Source organism: Manis javanica, chromosome 4 (assembly GCF_040802235.1).
Source record: "Manis javanica isolate MJ-LG chromosome 4, MJ_LKY, whole genome shotgun sequence".
In the NCBI taxonomy this organism is placed as follows: Eukaryota; Metazoa; Chordata; class Mammalia; order Pholidota; family Manidae; genus Manis; species Manis javanica.
In genome coordinates, this window is record NC_133159.1 from 181,447,943 (window position 1) to 181,468,720 (window position 20,778).

General features: G+C 47.6%; 1 protein-coding gene across 7 annotated transcripts in view; it reads left to right on the top strand.

Moving 5' to 3' along the window:
- RPTOR (regulatory associated protein of MTOR complex 1) overlaps positions 1-20,778 on the top strand; it is a 319,152-nt gene that overhangs the window by 43,234 nt on the left and 255,140 nt on the right. Inside the window, exon 1 of one of the 7 annotated variants that reach the window (XM_073236059.1) lies at positions 14,207-14,239. The exons of the other annotated variants lie outside the window; for them this stretch is intronic. Coding sequence (XP_073092160.1) covers positions 14,222-14,239 — 18 coding nt within the window. The 5' untranslated portion in view covers positions 14,207-14,221. Of the gene's footprint in view, positions 1-14,206; positions 14,240-20,778 lie in introns of those variants that run through there. 7 annotated transcript variants of the gene reach the window in all.

A 20,778-nucleotide genomic window follows, 5' to 3' on the forward strand; every position in this document is an offset into this window, starting at 1 on the left:
GAGAGGCGCCCAGGTGTACAGAGGCACTCAGTTTTTTTTATTTTCCAAAATTACTATATTGGCAGACAGAAGGGTTGAACACCATGATTCTTTGTTCTCCTATTCATATATTTTTTAAATAAAATAGGGTAAAGTTGGGCTTAGTCTTTCTGCCTTTGAAGTTACTATAGTGTGAAAACTACTCAGATTAGGGGAAGGTTGGAAGAATTTTTAAACCTTTTAAAACTTATCAAGTGGGTTGATTGGGGTTTCTCCTGCAGTGTAACAGTAGGATTCAGATGGATTTTCTCATTGTGAAAAAAGAAAACCCTTATACCCACCCCCAACTTACACACACACACACACACACACACATATATGTCTGTAAAAGCAAAAAGCCCAGCAAGTAGAAGCCAGGAAACCTGGGGGAAGAACTGGTTGCGTGCAGAGAGGCCGGGCCATACGGTAGCTGGCGCTGTCACCGAGGGTGTGGTGATTGGCTGAAGCGGGCAGTGCCATCTTGGCACAAGTATTTAGGGGTTTGGGTACCTCCTCTCCTTATAAGGTGTGTGGGGTATGGTTTTGTTTCAATGTTTTCACCAATATTGCCGAGCTGTTTGCATTTTTCTTACAGGGGCTCTGGGCACCAACCAGCTGTCCTGCCGTTTGGGGTGCAGTGGTTTGGGGGGATTTTGCTGGGGCTTCACTAAGATGCAACTGAAATATTGACTTACCTTTGGACCAATATGAGTTTAAGTCTTGGCAACTTTTATGGTTATAGTTTTCATTTTATTACCATTTAAAACTAAAGGCTGGGGAGATTAATTTGAATGTCAGTTTATGCTGTCTTAGGCTGAGAGGGATTCATTCACGTGACACGTGCTGTATGGAAAGCACGTCAGAGACCACGGTCCTCCGGAAGCGGTTTGCATGGTCAGCTGTTCTGTTTATATTTTATTGTAAGGCAGCCTGCTTATTCCTGCCATGTCCCCATTCTCACATCTGCCTAGTTGGGATGGGATCAGTAGTAGACGATGGACCTATCAGTACTTTGCAGATGTTAAAAAAAATAAGTAAAAAGTAAGTATGTTAATTGTTTTGGCTATGTCTATAATAAAATTTCCTTCTTGAGTTTCCCTTTTTCCTCTTTTCCCCTAATTCTTCACTGTTAGGCTGCCTTCGCAGCTGTGGGTCCTCCAAGGGCGAGTGCGCCTGCACACGTCGGGAGGCACGTGCTATGTGTAGGGCTTCTGGGTGGTTTTGAGACACTTAGGGCTTCTCTGTGATGGATATGACACCCAGATTTACATTTCATTTAACTTATTTCTGAGATTGTGTAACATTTTATACTGTATTCTTTTAATATTGATGGTGTTGGCATTTTGGAACTCCTGTCTAGAAAGCATTTGGGAGAACAGTGCACGGCAGTTTTAATTTTGGTGATGTCAATACTTTTCTCTCTTAGTAACTAGACTTTTGCAGAGGTTGACTTGGGGGTGGTGGAGTTCGGTGAGGGACCTGGCTATCACCGCACAGGCTGTCAGACATCTCCAAACACAGTGTCACTTGCTCTTACAGGAGGGTGAGGACCGGCATTTCAGCCGCGCTCGCTTTGCCTGGAGACTGTGCTCTGGTTCCTCGGGAGGCACTGCAGTGGTGCAGCAGCAGGTGACGTCACTGTGGCGCTTGGCAGTCAGTTCTTTCGGCAGGTGTCTGTTGCCGACTGACTTGCTTGGCAGCAGAGGGGGTTTGCAAAAAACGTCAGAACATAGCTGCATGCTTGGGAACCATGCACCGCTGAGGGTGAGCGCACCCGCCATGGCTGAGCACGAGCAAGTGAGGCGGCTTGTGGCCGAGCCCCAGGATTTACACAGCTGAGATGCTCAGCAGCAGGGCCGTGCAGAGTGGGTGGCACCCCGCGGGACCTGGAGCTGGCTGGGCAGAGGCGGGGGACTCTAAGTGCAGGGAGGACATTGATGATGATTTCCAGAGGAGACACCATGACTTTTCCACGGGACGCTGGGAGGGTCCACGTAGCTGGAGGTGGGGCTGGGCGGGTGAACCGGGGCCAGGCTGAGGAATTCGGTCCTTAACTCATAAAGGCAGTGGGGAATGGTGAAAGTTGTCAGCAGGTAAATGCTGTGTTTCCTAAAGATTAATCTGAGTGAGGCATGGGGAGAAGTGGAGCCAGTAGCTACTATCAACCAGAGTTTCTAGGTGGTCCAGGCACCAGGCAGTCACTGTCATGTAGAGGATTAGAAGTGGGAGTAAGATGTGATGGAGGTAAAGGGGCATTTAGACGGAGGAGCAAAGCCTTTGACACCTTATTTATTAATAAAGGGACAGGTTGGGGGAGCCCAAGATAATGAATATCTTAAAGTACTTCAGAAGGGAAAGAAAAATGAAACCGGAGAAAGAAAAATGAACCCAGATTTCTGGATCAAACTCTTTGATGTTGTGCTCTTGCAGGGCCATTGTTTCTTACAGGGAGCTGAAAAGGAATTTAAAAACTATAAGGCCGTACAGTTTATCAGTATGAGAGAACCCTTGATAGCATCTCTGTATCAAGATGCCTAGGAGTGCAATCAGTGGTTTCCTACCTTTTCAAAGGGTAGTTTTGCTATATTTTATTAGTCCTGATTTCTGGAGGCCCTTTTAAATTTGGATCTTGGTAATTATGCCAGCTGAGAAAAGGAGTTCTTTCTGTGTTTGGAATTTGCGCATCACCTGCGAGGAACAGAGAATGGGCGTCCTGAAAAGCACTGAAGGATGCAGTGCGTGGAGTCACCATAGGAACCCAGAAAAGCTGTTCAGCAAAACAGTCTCTCTTTAAACATTCACATGTTAGAAAAAGCTTCTGTTATTCATGCACCTTAAACTGTGTGCAGAAGCCACTTTGACCAAGGAATTCAGAGGAACAGGGATTGTGCCGTGAACAGATCTACTTGTGCTGGGATTTCTTGCTGCAGGTGCAGGGTTTGGAGGTGAGCAATGAATAGCCTGGAGACGGTCAAACCCTGCTTCTGGCAGGTGGTATTTTCCCCAAACAGCCACAGTGTGACACCTCTCTGTTCCCTCCCCTTGAATCTGGGCCCTTGTGACTGTGGCCATGTGACCTCCAGGACCGGGCCATAGCAGCCTCACGCCCGGATCTGCTGGAGCCCTCGTTCCCAGAGGGGCCACCTCACCGAGAGGAAAGCCTGTGGCCCAGTAATAAAGAGGCACGGAGGGAACCTAGTGCCCACTGATGCCCACCCCCCAGCTTGACTTCTCCCGGCTGATGCCCCAGATTGGGTGGAAAAGCACCCTCTGCAGGCCCCTTTCTCAGTTCTTTACCTATGGAATCTGTGAGCATAATTCACTACCTACGTATGTACAAAATGAGAAAAGGCCTTTGGATGCCCAGATTCTACTGGAGGAAGCAGTCTGAGAAAACCACTAAATATATATTTATATTTGTATATATAAATATATGTATATTATATGATACTATGTACTATGTAATATACATGTGTATTATGTATACCCCACTAAGTAAGGGGAGTCTGTTAAACAGCAGTAGGCAACAGGAACACATTTTGGAAGCTGGAAACAGGTTCCATATTAAATCCTAAAACCTGCAGGACTGGCTTTGGGACGAGGTGGAGGGCAAAAGTCTCACGGGGGCTTCTAGGGCTTGGGGGTGCCTGTCTGCCCTCCCCTGCCTTGGTGGGCATGGAGGTCATGGCCCAGCCCTGGAAGCAAAGAGGGGCCCCTGTTCTCTCCAGCTGGAGGGCTGGGCGCCCTTGTCCCTTGGTGGCGGCAAGTTTGGGGTTCCTGTTGCCGTGGTAAAGGGGAAGGTGTGCCAGGTGCAGGTGACGAACCCCATCACCTAGTTCAGGGGATGTCCAAGCAGAATATTCAGAGCCACCTGGCTTCTACTTCAAGCCTGTGACAAAATTTGGGAGGAGCAGGGGACTAGAGAACAACTCAGTATACAGAGACAGGACTTGCTGGGTCTGAAGATAGAACTCCTCCTCGTCCCCAGCCTCTTCTACAAGCAGAGGGGCCTCGAGTGAAGAACCGGCATCAGGCGGGCAGCAGGCCGAGGCCTGGATGTGAGGTGCTCCCGCCGCCGGCCCTTCCCGTGGACTGAAGGCCTCCGGAGTGACCCCGCAGGTCCTTCCTCTCACAGCAGGCCTCGGGATCTGAAGGCAAGCGTGGTAGGCAGGCTTGTATCCCAGTGGGGTAGAGGATAAATTGATACCCAAAAAGCTCACAAGTTTGTACAGAAATTATGTATCTGCTTAGACTGAAAGAAACAAACAGTACAAAATGAGAAAGGCCTTTGGGCGCCCAGATTCTACTTGGAGGAACAGTCTGAGAAAACCACCCAGTTGCAAACACGTGCCACTTCTCATGGGAAATGTAGTGTGTCTGATGGGTGGCCGGGAGCCTGGGAGGACAGCTGCCAGGTGGCAGGCCAGAGCCCTCACCAAGGTGCACTGCTGGGCCGTCCTGCACCAGCCCCACCAGGCGCGGGGCTGTGTAGGGCTCTGGGTCATAGGTCTTTAGACTGGAGGGAACGTGTGAGGAGCCTCATCCTCCCCTGGGCATGATTCGGATGATGAGATCGCAGCCTTCAAGCTGAGGTGGGGATCCCACGGGCCTAGGGGACCTTGGGGCCTTAGGGAGGTGTCAGGTGCGTTTTGCACGGGAAAGGCTCTGAACTGACCACCTGGTGCACCGTGTTTACCAAAGAGGACTCAGCAGCTCCCATCGCACATGCCTGCCCACAGTGTTGTGGTGGCACTCCTCCCGTTGAGAGGCCGTGTCCCTTTTCCCTCCCCTTGGGCCTGGAGGGCAGTGACCATGGTAGAGATGATGCTTTGTGTCTGGGGGGCTAAAGACAGCACGACTTCTGTCTGATTCTCTTGGGGGTACCATGCTTGGAACGCAGCCAGCATGCTGCGAGGGAGCCCAGGCCAGCCCCACGGAAGAGCCCAGGTGGGGAGGCCATGCACTGGTGCTCCCATTGACAGCTGAGCTGAGGTCCCACCCGTGACCTCCGTGAACCACCATGTGTGTGAGAGAAGGAGCTTCCAGGTGGTTCCAGCACAAGTCGTCGCCAGCCTTTGCATCTTGCTAGAGGAGGCCCTAGACATGTGGAGCAGAGACAGGCTGCCCTCTGCCCTTTTGTGAATCTGACCCACAGAATCCCCACTGAGTGGGGTGGTTTGCTGTGCAGCTGCAGGCCGTGGAGCCCGCTCCCGCCGCGTTGCAGCCAGCACTCACGCCTCGTGCCAGAGCAGGCTGCCGAGCCCCGGAGATTCAGGAATCTCATGCCTTCCAGCTTTCTCTAGGCTTCCCTGGCATTGTGATTCCAGCCTTGCTGCCATTGGGGAAGACCTCTGAGTTTCTTGGGTTGTTCACCTTGATCATCGTAACAGACAGAAAGCCTTGCACCTTGCGCCTGTCCACCCTTGTAGGCTTGGGGCTTTTCCTGAAGCCTGGTGAGAGGTGAGCACTACTTTGGTGGTTGCTGCCTCACCATCACATTGTTCATTTTTGTTATGAAAAACATCTCCATCAACAAGAATAATCTCACTTTGATCCAGCGCCACTCCCGGGTCAACTCTGCTCTTCCATCAACAGACTAGCTCACTACATTTACAAAGATGGAGAAAATTATTTTAATCACATTTCAATCTTTTTGAATTTACTGAGCCTAGTATATATAATCTATTCTTGAAAATGTTCCATGTGCACTTGAGAAGAACGTGTATCCTGTTGCTTTTGGATGGAGTGTTCTGTAGATGTCTGTTGGGTCCATCTGTTTTAGTGTGTTGTTCAGTGCCTCTGTCTCTTTACTTATTTTCTTTCTGGTGGATCTGTCCTTTGGAGTGAGTGGTGTGTTGAAGTCTCCTAAAATGAATGCATTGCGCTCTATTTCCCCCTTTAATTCTGTTAGTATTTGTTTCACATACGTAGGTGATCCTGTGTTGGGTGCAGAGATATTTATAATGGTTATATCCTCTTGTTGGACTGAGCCCTTTATCATTACGTAATATCCTTCTTTGTCTCTTGTTACTTTTTTGTTTTGAAGTCTGTTTTGTCTGATACAAGTACTTCAACTCGTGCTTTTTTCTCCTTTAGTTGCATGAAATACCTTTTTTTCCATCCCTTCACTTTTAGTCTTTGTATGTCTTTGGGTTTGAAGTGAGTCTCTTGTAGGCAGCATATAGATGGGTCTCGTTTTTTTATACATTCAATGACTCTATGTCTTTTGATTGGTGCGATCAGACCATTTACATTTAGGGTGATTATCAGTAGGTATGCACTTATTGCCATTGCAGGCTTTAGATTCGTGGTTACCAAAGGTTCAGGGGTAATTCCCTTACTATCTAACAGTCTAACTTAACTCACTTCGTGTGCTGTTACAAACACAACGTAAAGGTTCTTTTTTTTTTCCTCCTTTTTCTACCTCCTCCATTCTTTCTTTGTTATGAATCATATTCTGTACTCTTTGTCTATCCCTTGGTTCAAATCTGTTTAGCCTTAGGAGTACTTCCATCTGTAGCAGTCCCTCAAAAATGCACTGTAGAGATGGTTTGTGAGAGGTAAATTCTCTCAGCTTGTTCTTATCTGAAAATTGTGCAATCCCTCCTTCGAATTTAAATGATAACCTTGCCGGGGATAGTATTCTTGGATCGAGGCCCTTCTGCTTCATTGCATTAAATACATCCTGCCACCCCCTTCTGGCCTGTAAGGTTTCTGCGGAGAAGTCTGATGATAGCCTGATGAGTTTTTGTTTGTATGTGATCTTTTTTCTCTCTCTGGCTGCTTTTAAAAGTCTGTCTTTATCCTTTATCTTTGCCATTTTAATTATTATATGTCTTGGTGTTGTCCTCCTTGGGCCCCTTGTATTGGGAGATCTGTGCACCTCCATGGCTTGAGAGACTATCTCCTTCCCCAGATTCGGGAAGTTTTCAGCAATTACCTCCTCAGTGACACTTTCTATCCCTTTCTCTCTCTCTTCTTCTTCTGGAACCCCTATAATACGAATATTGTTCTGTTTGGATTGGTCACACAGTTCTCTCAATATTCTTTCATTCTTAGAGATTCTTTTTTCTCTCTGTGCCTCAGCGTCTTTGTATTCCTCATCTCTAATTTCTATTCCATTTACCGTCTCTCCTACTACATCTAATCTGCTTTTAAATCCCTCCATTATATGTTTCATTTCAGATACGGAATTTCTTAAAGATCGAATCTCCAACTTAAATTTGTTCATGAGTTCTTGAATATTTTTCTGTACCTCCATAAGCATGTCTATGATTTTTATTTTGAACTGTCAGGCAGATTGGTCAGTTCAGTTTCATTTGACCCGTTTTCTGTGGTTTGTGAGATTTTGGTCTGGACCATGTTCTTCTGACGTTTCATATTTCTGTGTGGTGCCCTCTGGGGCCCAGAAGCTCCAGTCTCTGGAGCTGCTCAGCCTGTAGAGTGAGGTTGGGGGCCGTAGGGGGGCGGAGCTGGTGTGGGAGGGGGGGTGGTGGGGGTGGGGGTGGAATCTGTGTCCTGACTCCCGTCTGCGTTGCCAGTCTGGGGTGTCAGAGCCCGTGGGCGGAGCACCCAGGTGTGAGCCTCTGAGCTGGGCGTGTCTGGCTGTTGTGGGCGGGGCCTCCCCGTGGCTGGCCTGACGCCAGCGCAGTGACTGCAGGTGTGCGGGCGGTGCCATCAGGCCAGGAGGGAGGCGCAGCCGGCTGTGTGTCTCAGTGGGGGGGCCTCGGAGCTGAGCAGGCAGCCGGGGGGATGGGGCGCCTGAAGCTCCCCCAAGTTCCCAACCTGCTGGGCAGCCGCCCAGACAACCTCCTGCGGCTCTCCCCTCCCCCGCGCAGCGAGCTCCGCGCAAACCCCGCCCTTTCGGCCGCCCTCTCCGACCGACCGCCGCCTTTCCTCCGACCCAGAGTGGCCGGGTGGGGATCCCCTCCTCCAGAAACGGCCGGAACCTCAGTCTCTCAAGCGCCCCGCCTCTCCGGGCTCCCCAATGTCCGGAGCAGCGCGCAGGGTAGGTTCCTGCCCCCAGAGCTGACCTCCAGGGCCGGTGTTCCGCAGTCCCGGGCTCCCCCGCTCCCCGCCTGCGGTCTGTGCGCAGTCTGGGGCAGCCTTCTTTCCTGTTGCTGTGTCAGGGTTAGTTGTGTCAAGCAACTACATTTTCATGCTCTCTGTGGTTTTGGGAGGAGTTCCCCGTCCCACCTCTCACGCTGCCATCTTGAATCTCATCCAAGACTGGGGGTTAACTCAGTATTTCAGAGTGAAATTACTGACAGCTTGGGGCTTGCTGTCACTCTTCTACTGAATAAAAGTTTTATGTTGAAAGTTATATAACCTCTCAGATTTCATTTTTTGGAAGTTTAGTAAAAAAATGTGGGGAGGCGGTGGATGACAAAGCGGATGATACGTAAACCTCCTTCCCAGCTTTATGAATCAGTGAAAATCGGTTGGTTGGATCTGGAGAGCATTGGGTCCTGTGTCTGCACCCCTGGGGAGTCACTAGAGAGGGATTGTTGTTTGGAGCCAGGAAGGGAATGCCTAAAGTCTCTTTATCTGGTGATTGCTCAAAAGTAGGGGTGTGCTGGCAAATGGAGAGAATGAGGTGTCAGTCCCAGTTGGGATCACGTGGGAATGTCTCTTTCTGAGCCACAGCTCATGATGTGTAAAAGTAGAGGCGAAAATATTTACCTTTGCATGAAAATGAAAAGTCATGTACACAAAGGACCCAGCACAGTGCGGTACGCACAGGAGGCTCTCATGGATGCATCGGCACAGTTGTTCCTGATGAGGGCCTGTCCAGTGTCAGGCCCTGGCCAGCTCCATAGCAAATGCTGGCTATAAATCAGAAAGGTAGTGGGTTTGCTCTGTGGTACAACTCGGGATGATTGTCCTCTGGGGTCCAAGATTTTGAAATGAGGATAGCTGTGTGAAGTTCAAGGCTTTAGTAAGTGAGAGGTAGTCGAGCACAGTGCTGTTGTCCTCCACGTCCTCTGTGTTGTTCCCAATGGGCTATTCTCTATGGGCACCCTCATTCTCTGTGGGGTGTTGTAGTTTTCTGTGGGGTTCTCTCTTACCAGTATATTTTTTAAGGAGGTGGTTTCCTCAGCTACTGAGAAATTTCCGTGTGGCCTAAGAGTGGGTGCAGTTATGTAGCAGTTGTCTTAGTGATTGTCAGTTTCCCCACATCTTTCTTTAGTTGAAGCAGTTGATTGATTTGGACTCTGGTAATAGTCCTGTTGTTGCTTGTATCTGCATTATTTTGTTATAGTGATGACACTGGGAAATTATTTGAGTGAGGCAGATTTCAGGCTTCTGTCTATCCATCCATAGATCTGTCCTAACTACCTATCTACCTATCCATTTATTCGCTCATAATCTGTTTATCTGCCTACCTGTTTACCTACCTACACATCTACCCACCCATTCATTTAAATGTCTTTTTTTCGGAGGTGGTGGGGGTGGCATTGTGTATATACCTATGAATGATAACCTGTTAGCAATCAGTAGTCCGTTCTTCTGTTGAAACTTAATTCTATATTTCTAGAGGGAACTCATGATTGAAAGTTGTGTGAAAATGGTATTATTCTATGGCTGTTGACAGTATCAGATTTTAGTTATAATTGAAGGCAGTTTTGGATCTAAACCTATAGTTTTGGTAATTAAAAAAAATCTCTTAATGATCTAGTCTTTCCCATCAATGAAGTGTTTCAAGGCTTTTAAAAAATTTCTGTCTATTCTAGTTCACTAGTTGATGATTATTTTTGTAATCTTTCCTGCTTTCTAGTCTAGCCACTGAGTGGTCGAATCAGGATGCATTCTCAATCTGCCTGACTCCAAAACTGAAGTTTTGCCCATCATTCCCTAGAGCTTCCTATGGTGTGCATGTGCGTGTGCGTGTGTGTGTTTTAAGTTTGATTTTGTATGCTCCCCAGTGTTTTTGGCATTGCTTGTTTAGAGGTATTGGCCAACATTTCTGACTCTTGGGTCCTGTGTTCTGGTCTTATGAGCCTGTCTTGAACATCTCTCTCCATAGCACGCTTGGTGACTGTGGGTCTCTTGGGTGTGTGCACACTCGATTAAATGCTTCACATGTATGTCTTTGTAAAGGGTCCTGGCCTCCTGCACACCATTGCACCAGTCAGTGTTCCATGTGGCATCCACCGTGGGGCTCATGTGCCAGGGCTTTGGAAGGACAGACCAGGTAGCTAACTCAGGCTGGCAGAGGGCGTCAGGGTCGTTAAGCAGGTGGCGAAGGGAAGGGCGTTCCAGGCAGAGGAAAGGCAGTGTGAAAGCCTTGGGAATCTCAGGGATTGTGGGCAGTGCACGTAAGTGTAGGTGTGCGCCGGGCCCTCTCCAGGGCGCTTTCTGGGTGATGTGAAGCCAATAAGACGTCAGCTCGGAAGGCACATGTGGCCTTGTAGTGGAGACTCTAAGGGGTCAGAGTTGGGGGGAGCAGGAGAGTGTATTGGGTGGGGGTGCTGGGACCTGGGCTAAGACAGCAGCAGGGCAGCGCGAGAGGGGCTGAGTGGACGTCAGTGTAGAGGGAACAGGCCCAGGCCTCGGGGTAAGTTAGACGGGGCAAAGCGTCCAGACTGTGGAGCTGGGTAACTGGCAGTCTCTGTTTCATGCACACAGGAGATGGCACAACAGCACAGATTCAGGGCGGGTGGAGGCGGGCGTGGGGACAGTGAGAGGTCAGAGGACCCTCAAGGAGCAAGCGCCCCCCCTTCTCCTTTCTCCCCTCCCTTTCCTCCCGCACGTCCCCCCTCTCCCCTCCCGTCTCCTGCTCTTTGCCCTCCTCTCCTCTCCTCTCCCTCCTCCACATAGTCACTTGTTCAGTTCTACTGCCTTGAGTATCACGGTCAGCTAAGCTGAATCTAAGACATTTCCTCTTCCTTCGCATGTAGCAAGAAAGCTCGATTATACAACATGATGATCATATAGACGGAAGACATTCCTGGATTTGTTCATGTTTAACGTTGCCATTGTTGCCAGCTGCCGTCGCTCATTAAAGGGAGCAAGTGTTTTGCTGCTGTTAATAAGAAGGGTCCAGTGGGCTTCATCGGCCTGACTGGCGATGGAGAACCAGCGGCCGGGTGCTGCTGTCCTTGGCCGCGTGGCCCAGCGTGCGCGGGAGGAGCACGTGGTGCAGCCGGGAGCTGGCGGTGGGTCTCTGGACTGGGGTGACCCGGGTGGCCCTGCCGCTGCCCCTGGACGGTTCTGGTCTGCCACCGCCCGGGGGTGCGGGAGGCAGGACCTGCCCGCGGGACTGCTGGGCCGGTGACGGAAGGGCACGCCCCGTGGTATCGGCGGGACCCGAGGGGGCCCCCCCGACTGACCACGGGTGTGCCGGAGGGGCCGCTGTGCTGGCAGCCCCATCAGCGAGAGCGGCAGCAAGTGTGGCTGACTTCGGGGACTGTGGCCCTTCCGCCTTTTCTGCTGATTTTCAGGACTGTGCCAATGTGTGTTGCGTCTGTGCGTGTAATGGTTCTTGGAAACCAGAGGGCATCATTACCTGGAAACTACCTTCCAGCCATCAAGTCTGTCTGCTTGGATTCTTGTGGTCAGTTTTGCTTTCCTCCGTGTAGCTTGCCTCCAAGTTTTCATTCTGAAAAACTTTGTCACAGCAGGAGGAGCTGGAAGAGGGCACAGCGAACGCCCATGTCCTCCACTTACATCCAGCAGGTGTTTACGTTTTGTTTTGCTATATTTGCTGTTTTTTTTTTGACATTTTTGTCTGTTTTTGAGTCACTCGAAAGTAAGTAGCACATCTGGTGAGTCTTACTGGATTTTTTTAAAACCAAGATCCACCCATTACATTTGTTTACGCCTCTTTAGTCTTTTCTAAATTTAGAACTCTTAAAAAACAACATTGACTTTCTAAAGAAGGTTCTAGGCTGGTTGTATTGGAGAATGCCCCACGCGGAGGTTTGCTGATCGGCTCTTCATGGTGCCCTTTAGCTTGTTCATCTATCCCCCGCATCTCCTGAAAACTAGGAGTTTAGTCTGGAGGTACGATTATATTCAGGTTATTTCTTCTGGGCAAGAATGCCTTATAAGTGTGGTTGTTCACTTCACGTTAGTGATCAGTTTTTAACTTAGAATTCTCCATCATTCTAAAATAGAACAGGTTGTTTTTTTTTAATGAGTCTTAATTTTACTCTGTCAAATCATACTTAACTGATTGTTTAGCTGTTGTATTTGAGGTTGAAAATCTTGCCTGCTTTCCTTCCGCCCTGAGACATCGGAAGCCATTCTGATTGTCAACCTTTTCTTTGTAACTGAATTTTTTCTCTGAAGCTTGTGTCTTGTTTTGGATAGAAGTATTTTTCTTTAAACTTTTAATTTAAGTTTGAAAGTCATTGTCAAAGATGTAAGGCTGTAATGTGGGTAGAAATGTTAAGGGGTAAATAATATATATTAGTGCCTATGTATATTTATAAAAAGAGCCACAAAGCAACTCAAACTCCACAGTATGTAAACATGACCACAGTGCTCCAGATCCAGGGAGCTTCTGCGCACCCCATGCCGGTAGGTGAAGTACCCCTCCTCAGGTGGCGTGCAGCCTTCTGGTCACTTGTCCGAGTCACTGGGCCACGGGTCTTGCACTGCCTAGGGGCACCCCAACCACATTCCCCTCTCGGCTCCTGTCCGCTTGTGCCGCCTGGAACTTGTGTCGGTCTATGATTTCTCTCCCCAGACCCAGGTAGAATGTCCCTTTTCTGTGCAAAGGCTTCTCTAATTCTGTCATGGACAGGGTGATGCCCCAAATCTGAGACTAACTCTGATGCCACAGTCACTTGATGAAGACATTTAAATGAATATTGAGAATCCCTATTTTCTTGTTCCTTCTTTTGTGTGCATATATTTATATATAATAGCATTTACATGCAGACATTTTCAAGAAGAACGAAGTGGATGCAGGTGACTCTGTGGTTTCAGAGGGGAAAGCATTATTGAAGAGGCGTTAGGGTTTCAGCTGGGCTCTGCCTTCCATACCAGTGACTGTGCAAACACGACGAGGCGTCTGTCTCAGTGCTCACCTCTGCACCCAGGGTGGCTGCTCTAAGTGGATTTCTTGTCTTAGATCTTGAGAAGAATATTGACTTTCTTCCTGGTGTTGGTGGAGGATCCCCCAGACACACTGCTCTGGAGTAGTGGTCGGCGGGCCTTGATCGTCACCTAGCTTCGAAGGAGCCTGGCACTCCTCTTGCCCATGTTTGTCTGGGACCTTCATGTCAGCAGGGGGCCCAGGTGCTGGGGCTTCAAAGATGATGCAAGGCTGGTGCTGCAGTCCAAGAGGCTTGCATGGCTGGCCGGTGGGGACAGGGCGGTGACTCCCCGAGGAAGGGACCCACCTTCAGTGCTTCCATGGCCTTGCATGATTCATGCTTGAAATGTTTCCTGAAGGATGGTATTTTTAAATTTTTTTTGGTATCATTAATCTACAATTACAGAAAGAACATTATGTTTACTAGGTTCCCCCCTTCACCAAGTCCCCCCCACATACCCCTTCACAGTCACTGTCCATCTGTGTAGTAAGATGCTGTAAAATCAGTACTTGTCTTCTCTGTGTTGTGCAGCCCTCCCTGTGCCCCCCACGCACTATACATGCTAATCGTAATGCCCTCTTTCTTTTTCCCCGCCCTTATCCCTCCCTTCCCACCCATCTGAAGGATGGTATTTTTGAAAAAAAATTTTTTAAAGCAAAAAGAACCAATCTACATGTTGTGTTTTTGAGGCTCTTGGATTTTTCTTCAGAGTTGCTTATCAAAGAGAGTTTTACCACTAGCACTAAATTCAGTTTACTTTTCTTCCTTTTCTTTTAAATAATATGTTTTATTGGAATTAAACATTTTTTATGTGATTTTTTATGTGATTTTTATGGCTCCTTCAAGAATATTTTTTTCTTATGCTTGGTTGTCTGCAGGAAAACCTGTTTTTTTAGTGAGGCTTTGCTTTGTTCAGATTTAGCACCAAGGTGTTAGTAGAATGTGGCTTCTTCATTTGGGTGTGTTCTGTGGTTTTCCAACAGTCTCTGAGGTGAGAGGAGATACAGAATATTAAACAAAAAATATTTTCAGCAGTCAGAGTTGCACGAATGTCGAGAAGAAATGTACCCGGTGAACGGCAGGCTGTAGGAAACACCTCACTGCTGAGATCTTAACACTTGCAGGGTGGGAGGCTTTAAAGCAGCTGGCAAAGATGCATGCTGGACTATGTTCTGGTAAGTTCTGGGCCACGGGCTTGGTTATAGACCATAGTTTGCTGTCAGCATGGTTTAGAGTCGAAAATCCCCAAAGGATATTTGTGTGTGTTGTCGCCATTCTCAGCAGGACCTTGAAGGAAATTGAAATGTGACTGTTAGTTCATGTTTATAACTCCTCCTGCCTCTGGCCCTGCGGCGCTCTCTCATTTAGAATTCCTTTGAATAGTCGGGTCGTCGGGTGGGGGGGCTCTGACATTATGTGGTGGGCTGGCGTCTGCTGGGCGCCGTGGCGGGGGCACCGTGGCGGCTTGCTGCCTGCAATCTGGCCCCTGCCTCTCTGAGCTCCCGGCCCCTGTGAGCTGCAGGCTGCTGCCGGCCCCCTTCCGCAGCACTTGGCCCTCTTCTGGAACATCAGAAACTTCTGCCTCCAGACCTGCTCTCTGGAGTGAAGGAGGGTCCGGCACCAGCGTCAGATCCAGGTCACCGCGGGGTCGCGGCGCTGCTTCTGGTGTCTTCACACTGAGCGCGTCCAGAAAGGTTCCGGCGATGGTTCAGCTCTGACCTTTTGTTTTCCTCTTCTCTCTCTTGGGAACAGTCAGTCTGCTTGAGACCGGAGGTAAAATTCCCACCTGTTGGGCTAACAGCACCTTGGCCAGATCTGTGTGTCCTCAGTTCCCGGGTTTGATGATGCCAGAGTTGGTGATTATTGCAAGATGCCATACAGTTAAATCCAACGATAATTTTAGCTTATGAATGTTTTCTCTTCTCAGGAGCCTTAGGGACTCTTAATTCCAGACATTAGAATCCACTCCAGCTAGGTTAAGCAGAAAAGACATTTGATGAAGGCTCTCCGGGAGAACCCAGAGCCAGACCCTGCAGTTACAAAGACCCCAGTGGGAGCTCTGTAGCTGCTGAACAACTGGGACTTTCAGAAGAACCTAGAAGCCCTGCCACTGCCACTCTCGAGCCAGGTGTCCCTGCCACGCAGCTCCTGGTGGGGTGGTGGCCTGGTGCTGCTGGATTCGGAACCTGATTCTTGGGCAGGTGCATCCACTGGAGGAGCCCAGGCCACGTGCTGGTCCCTCAGCTGTAAGGGTCTGAGACATGGTTGTTTCCTACCATGGGCAGGCAGGATGCATGGCCTAGGAGGTTATCAGAATGTATGGAAGGTGCTGAAAAGGTCTTGGGGAGCTACTGCTGGCAGGTGTTATACTGGACGGGTGATGCGGAGTTGCAGCTGTGCAGGACCTTCGATCTGCTTGTGTCTTTTCTCTGATGTAGCAGCAAATGCTACGTCATGTGTTCTCTGAAATACAGGTTCCTTTCTTTCTTTCTGGTTCTTTCTTGTCTCTGCACTCTTGCCACCCCTAGTGCAGGCCTTCTGTTCCGGCTTCCTGGCTCATTTCCCTTCCTCCATGCTCTTCCTTCCCAAGTAAACATTAGCCCAGTACTGTCCTGAGTTAGCCTTCTTGAAAACGTCCATTCTGCCTTGACGACTTCAGTGAGGGCCCTTTGCCAGCTCCTGGTTGGGATCCTCTTCAAGGCCCTAATTATCAGAATCCACCCACTCTACCCTCCACCTGGAGCTATGGGACCTTTGAGACGTGCTTCATAATACATGTTGGCCCAGCCGAGAGCTTGGATGGGAGCAGAAATAGCCACAGTCAGCATCCTTGGACCTTTACGTTGGGAAACGCCTGTCATTGAGGCGCATGGCTACCTCAGCAGTGTGTTTTCAGCCAGCGTGGGAGCTCTGTGTGGTCTTGTTTGCCTTGGGGTTGTTTTTATGAGGCCTGTGCTTGGGTACATATAGCTGGATAATGAGGAGTGCAGGAAAAATCAGTCCTTCACAAACGACTCGGTCCCATGCTGCTGCTAAGTTTCATTTACACCGGGAGGAAAGCAGCGGTCCAGCATTTTATCAGATGAACAAATCTCTAAACAGCCTGGGTATCAGTTCACTTATTGAAGCAGGAAATCTCTTCCCCATAACAGAAATTTTAGCAGCGGGCTTTATCTAGTGGCTTAAACTGGAAAGAAGTGGAGAAAAAAATAGATTAGAGTCCTTTGCTCTGCTGTTCTGTGAAGGTGATGAGGGCTGGGTTGGGCTTGACTCACGGAGTCCTCGGGTAAGGGGAGATGTGACTGTCACTGTGAATGCACGTGGTGTCACCTGCACTGCGCTCCTCGCGCCACCCCTGCTCTCACTGTTGCTTGGGTACTAGTCCAAGCTTCAGCTAACCAAACAGGTTATTTTCTACATCTTCAGAATGTGATAAAAATTACACATGTGCATGTGCACAAACGCAAAAAATAAATCCTTGACTATTGTGATAAAATCATTTTTATAACTTTCCCCCCTGCTTATAGAAATAATGTATATTTATGGTAGAGAATTTGAAAATACGCACACAGAAGGACCACGTACAAAGAAGATGGGCGGAGTTATCTATACCCTTCGCTGCTCGGAGGCCACAGCCATGTGACATCTTGTTTCTCATCCTGTGTCCCTTGCATATGCGTATTTACAGTTCGGAGTGATTACGAACATGGTTTAGGGCTGTCCTCTTTTCACTGAAATTATGTTTGGGTATGTCCCATGCCATTTAACAGTCTTGGAAAATATGTCTTTATTTAAACAGCTTTTTCAAAGTACAATTCAAATTGAAGTTCACCAGGGGAATGGTGCAACCTGAAAATATGTTGCTAAAGGTGGTGTGATGTGCCATCATGTAGTATATGGCACCATTTAACATATTCCATTTTTGGACCCTCTTAAACCCCTTAAGTCAGACTCCTAGGTTTCCATACTTAGACTTCTTAATAATTGTTGAATTATTTAGAGTTAATTTGTAAGTGTATTTATATGTTTTCATGTACCCCTCTGTGATAGTTAAATATTCACTTTTTTAGGTAAGGAAACTGAATAGGTAATTGTATTCTTTTTTTATTTATTTTTTATTAAGGTGTCATTTATACACACTCTTGTGAAGGTTTCACATGAAAAACATTGTGGTTACTACAGTCACCCATATTATCAAGTCCCCCCATACCCCATTGAAGTCACTATCCATCAGTGTAGTAAGATGCCACAGAGTCACCACTTGTCTTCTCTGTGCTACACTCTTCCCTGTGCCCCCCTACACACCATGTGCACCAATCATAATGCCCCTCAATCCCCTTCTCCTTCCCCCACTCCTCCCCTTTGGTAACTGTTAGTCCATTCTTGGGTCCTGTGAGTCTGCTGCTGTTTTGTTCCTTTAGCGTTGCTTTGTTGTTATACTCCACAAATGAGTGAAATCATTTGGTACTTGTCCTTCTCTGCTTGGCTTTTTAAAAAAATTTTTATTAAGGTATCATTCATATACACTCGTACGAAGGTTTCACAAGAAAAACAATGAGGTTATTACATTCATCCTTATTATTATTACCCCCCATACCCCACTGCAGTCACTGTCCATCAGTGAGCCTGGCCTGTTTCACTGAGCATAACACCCTCCAGCTCCATCCATGTTGTTGCAAATGGTAGGATTTTTCTTCTTCTCATGGCTGAATAGTGTTCCATTGTGTATATGTCTTTATCCATTCATCTACTGACGGACACTTACGTTACTTCCGTATCTTGGGTCTTGTAAATAGTGCTGCAATAAACATAGGGGTGCATATGTGTTTTTGAATCTGAGATCTTGCTTTCTTTGGGTAAATTTCTAGGAGTGGAATTTCTGGGTCAAATGGTATTTCTGTTTTTAGTTTTTTGAGGAACCTCTGTATTGCTTTCCACAATGGTTGAACTAGCTTACATTCCCAACAGCAGTGTAGGAGGGTTCCCCTTTGTCCGCATCCTTGCCAGCATTTGTTGTTCCTAGTCTTTTCAATGTTGGCCATCCTAACTGGTGTGAGGAGATAACTCATTGTGGTTTTAATTTGCATTTCCCTAATAATTAGCCATGTGGAGCATCTTTTCATGTGCCTGTTGGCCATCTGAATTTCTTCTCTGGAGAAGTGTCTGTTCAGATCCTCCGCCCATTTTTTATTAGGGTTATTTGCTTTTTGGGTGTTGAGGCATGTGAGTTCTTTATATATTTTGGATGTTAACCTCTTGTTGAATATGTCATTTACAAATATATTCTCCCATACTGTAGGATGCCTTTTTGTTCTGCAGATGGTGTCCTTTGCTATACAGTAATTGTATTCTTTTTAAAATATTTCACCCCATAAGGTGTTACAGGAAAAGGCAAAGAAGTCATGCTTGCCCTCACTCAGCTCCTTCATGCAAATAGACCAGCTCCTCAGACCCCTGGCCACAGATGCCCAGGTTTGCCAGCTGGCACTAGTGGAGACCCTTTGTTTCATGAAGGAGTCACAGAGAGATTCAGTATAGAATTCCTTTAAGAAAGGATTTCTCAAGTTTTTTTAAAGCTATTATGATCTCTCCAAAAACCTGTTTTGTATGCAGTTTCTTAATTTCATTTTTAGGCACCTTACTTTCTCTAGGGTCAGTGATGTTGGAAGTACGCCTGATCCCAGTGTCCTGAGCCGCCCGGATGGGCTAGGAAGGGGCAAGAAAGGGTGATGAGGTACACGCCTTCGAGACGATAGCAGCAGATGAGATTTTCTAATTTTCGGTGTTGAGAAGTTCCTGTTGTCTCTTCCCTTTGTATTAGATTGTTTTACAGGAGTGGGGGTTGATTTCAAAAGCAGGGAAATACAGACAGAATCTGGCCTCAAAAAAAGTGCTTAAAACTAAATTAGGCTGCCGGCTCAAGGTAACAGACTGACTCATAAATTGGAGAACTGCTCTCATTTCCAATTCCCGTTGAAATGAACAAAGGAACCTACAAATAGGGAATCGCCCAAGCTCACACAGTTGCCTCTGGTGATGAGGATCGTGTTCCTATTACAGGTTTGGGTTGCAGACACCCCACTTGATGGGCTCTTGCTAGTTCGTTGCTCACCTCCTCCTTGCAGCCTTCGGGATGGGAGTCAGGAGGCAGGCTGGCTTTTCCTTTTCTGCAACAACTCGCGCTCTCCCCCACCCCCCGCCCCGCGCCACTTCCTGTGTTGTGTCAGTTCTGCCTGCTATATGTTCTAGTCTCTGACTTTCTTTATAAATTATGCATTTGTATAGCTTCGGCTCTGCTCAGAGTTTTTGCCTGATGCTCTGAATCTTAATGAACACTACTGGGAATTGGGTGGCTTTGCTCAGACAAACAGGGGAGTCGTGAATGTTGTGGCATCTGGCAAACCCTGGTCCTGCTTTCTGCCTATTTTCCTTTTTGCTCGGTTGTTTTTCTCCGCAGGGATAAGGAGTGAGTCATGCTCTCAATGTGGGGAGCAGAAAGCAGTGATTGGCCCGTCTAACGTATGTAATTTTCCTCGTTCTGCGTAACAGCTTGGATGCCGTAGCGTGTCAGCCTGTAAATGTAATTCGGGTTTGGTTGTACCACTTGATCAACTGGGTCTTTGAAAAAATGTGTTTTCTCATCAGTTAAAGAAGAAACCAATGCAGGAATCCCTTGTGATTTTGTGTTTGAACGACAACAGGCAGTAATGCGTTTTTAGTGAGAGGTGACTGGGACCTGAGCTTGTGGGTGCTTTCAGGCAGGGCTGGTGGTAGTCTGGGTCCACAGGCCCCTATCTGCAGTTCTGAAATCTGAAAAGCTCTGAACGTTGGAAATGTTTTCATAACTCATTTGGTGGCAAACTGGATTTGAACTGGTGTGAGTCTGTTGATAGTCTTACATGGGTAGTGCATATTTGTGCCTTTCACTGTGGAGATTTTAATGGTTTTGAATACTGGGTGTTGCTCCACACGCTCCTGGGTGTGTTACGTGAGATACAGGATTTGAGCCTTATTATCCTTCCGTGAATCTGAAAAATTCCGGATTTCAAAAACGCATTTGGCACCAGAGGACTGTCTGGGGAAACTGCCCAGGCTGTTGCAGTAGTGCCAGGCCCCCACTGCCCAACCGCCCCCAGCCTCTCCCACCTCGTACCGGAGATGATGTGAGGACCTTCGGGCTGTGCCCAGATTCACAAGGCAGCGCGCCCCGTGCCTTGCTTCTAGTATGGCTGGAGAGACCAGTCCCGGAGTCAGGACTTGAGACCTGAGGAAATCATCAGCTCCTAAGAGGTGATCTGCAACCCACCCCTCATTTTGAGGGTAAAGAAGTTGCTCAGGAGAGGCTGGAATTAACTGACGTGTCTAGGGTCACACATTTTCGGTGATTACTTAATGTTTTATAGCTTCTCAAAGTGATACTCTCTTCAAATTCAGAATTAACCTCTGGGGATATAATTGCCATCTTCAACTATATTGCATTGGAGAAGAAATGTTTTAAAGCCCAAAATGCTTATTTTATGTACTGTTATGCAGTTTTTGGCACATTAAATTTGATAGCCCTTACATTTTCTTAATGCTATAACTGTATTATTAAAAAACATAAATCTAGAATTTTTAGAATGAGGTTACTATAGAAATGAAAATAAAATACCTAAAAGACACTTCAGGGTATAGCTAAGAATTAAAAACTTACCACATATGAAATCAGGCCAAC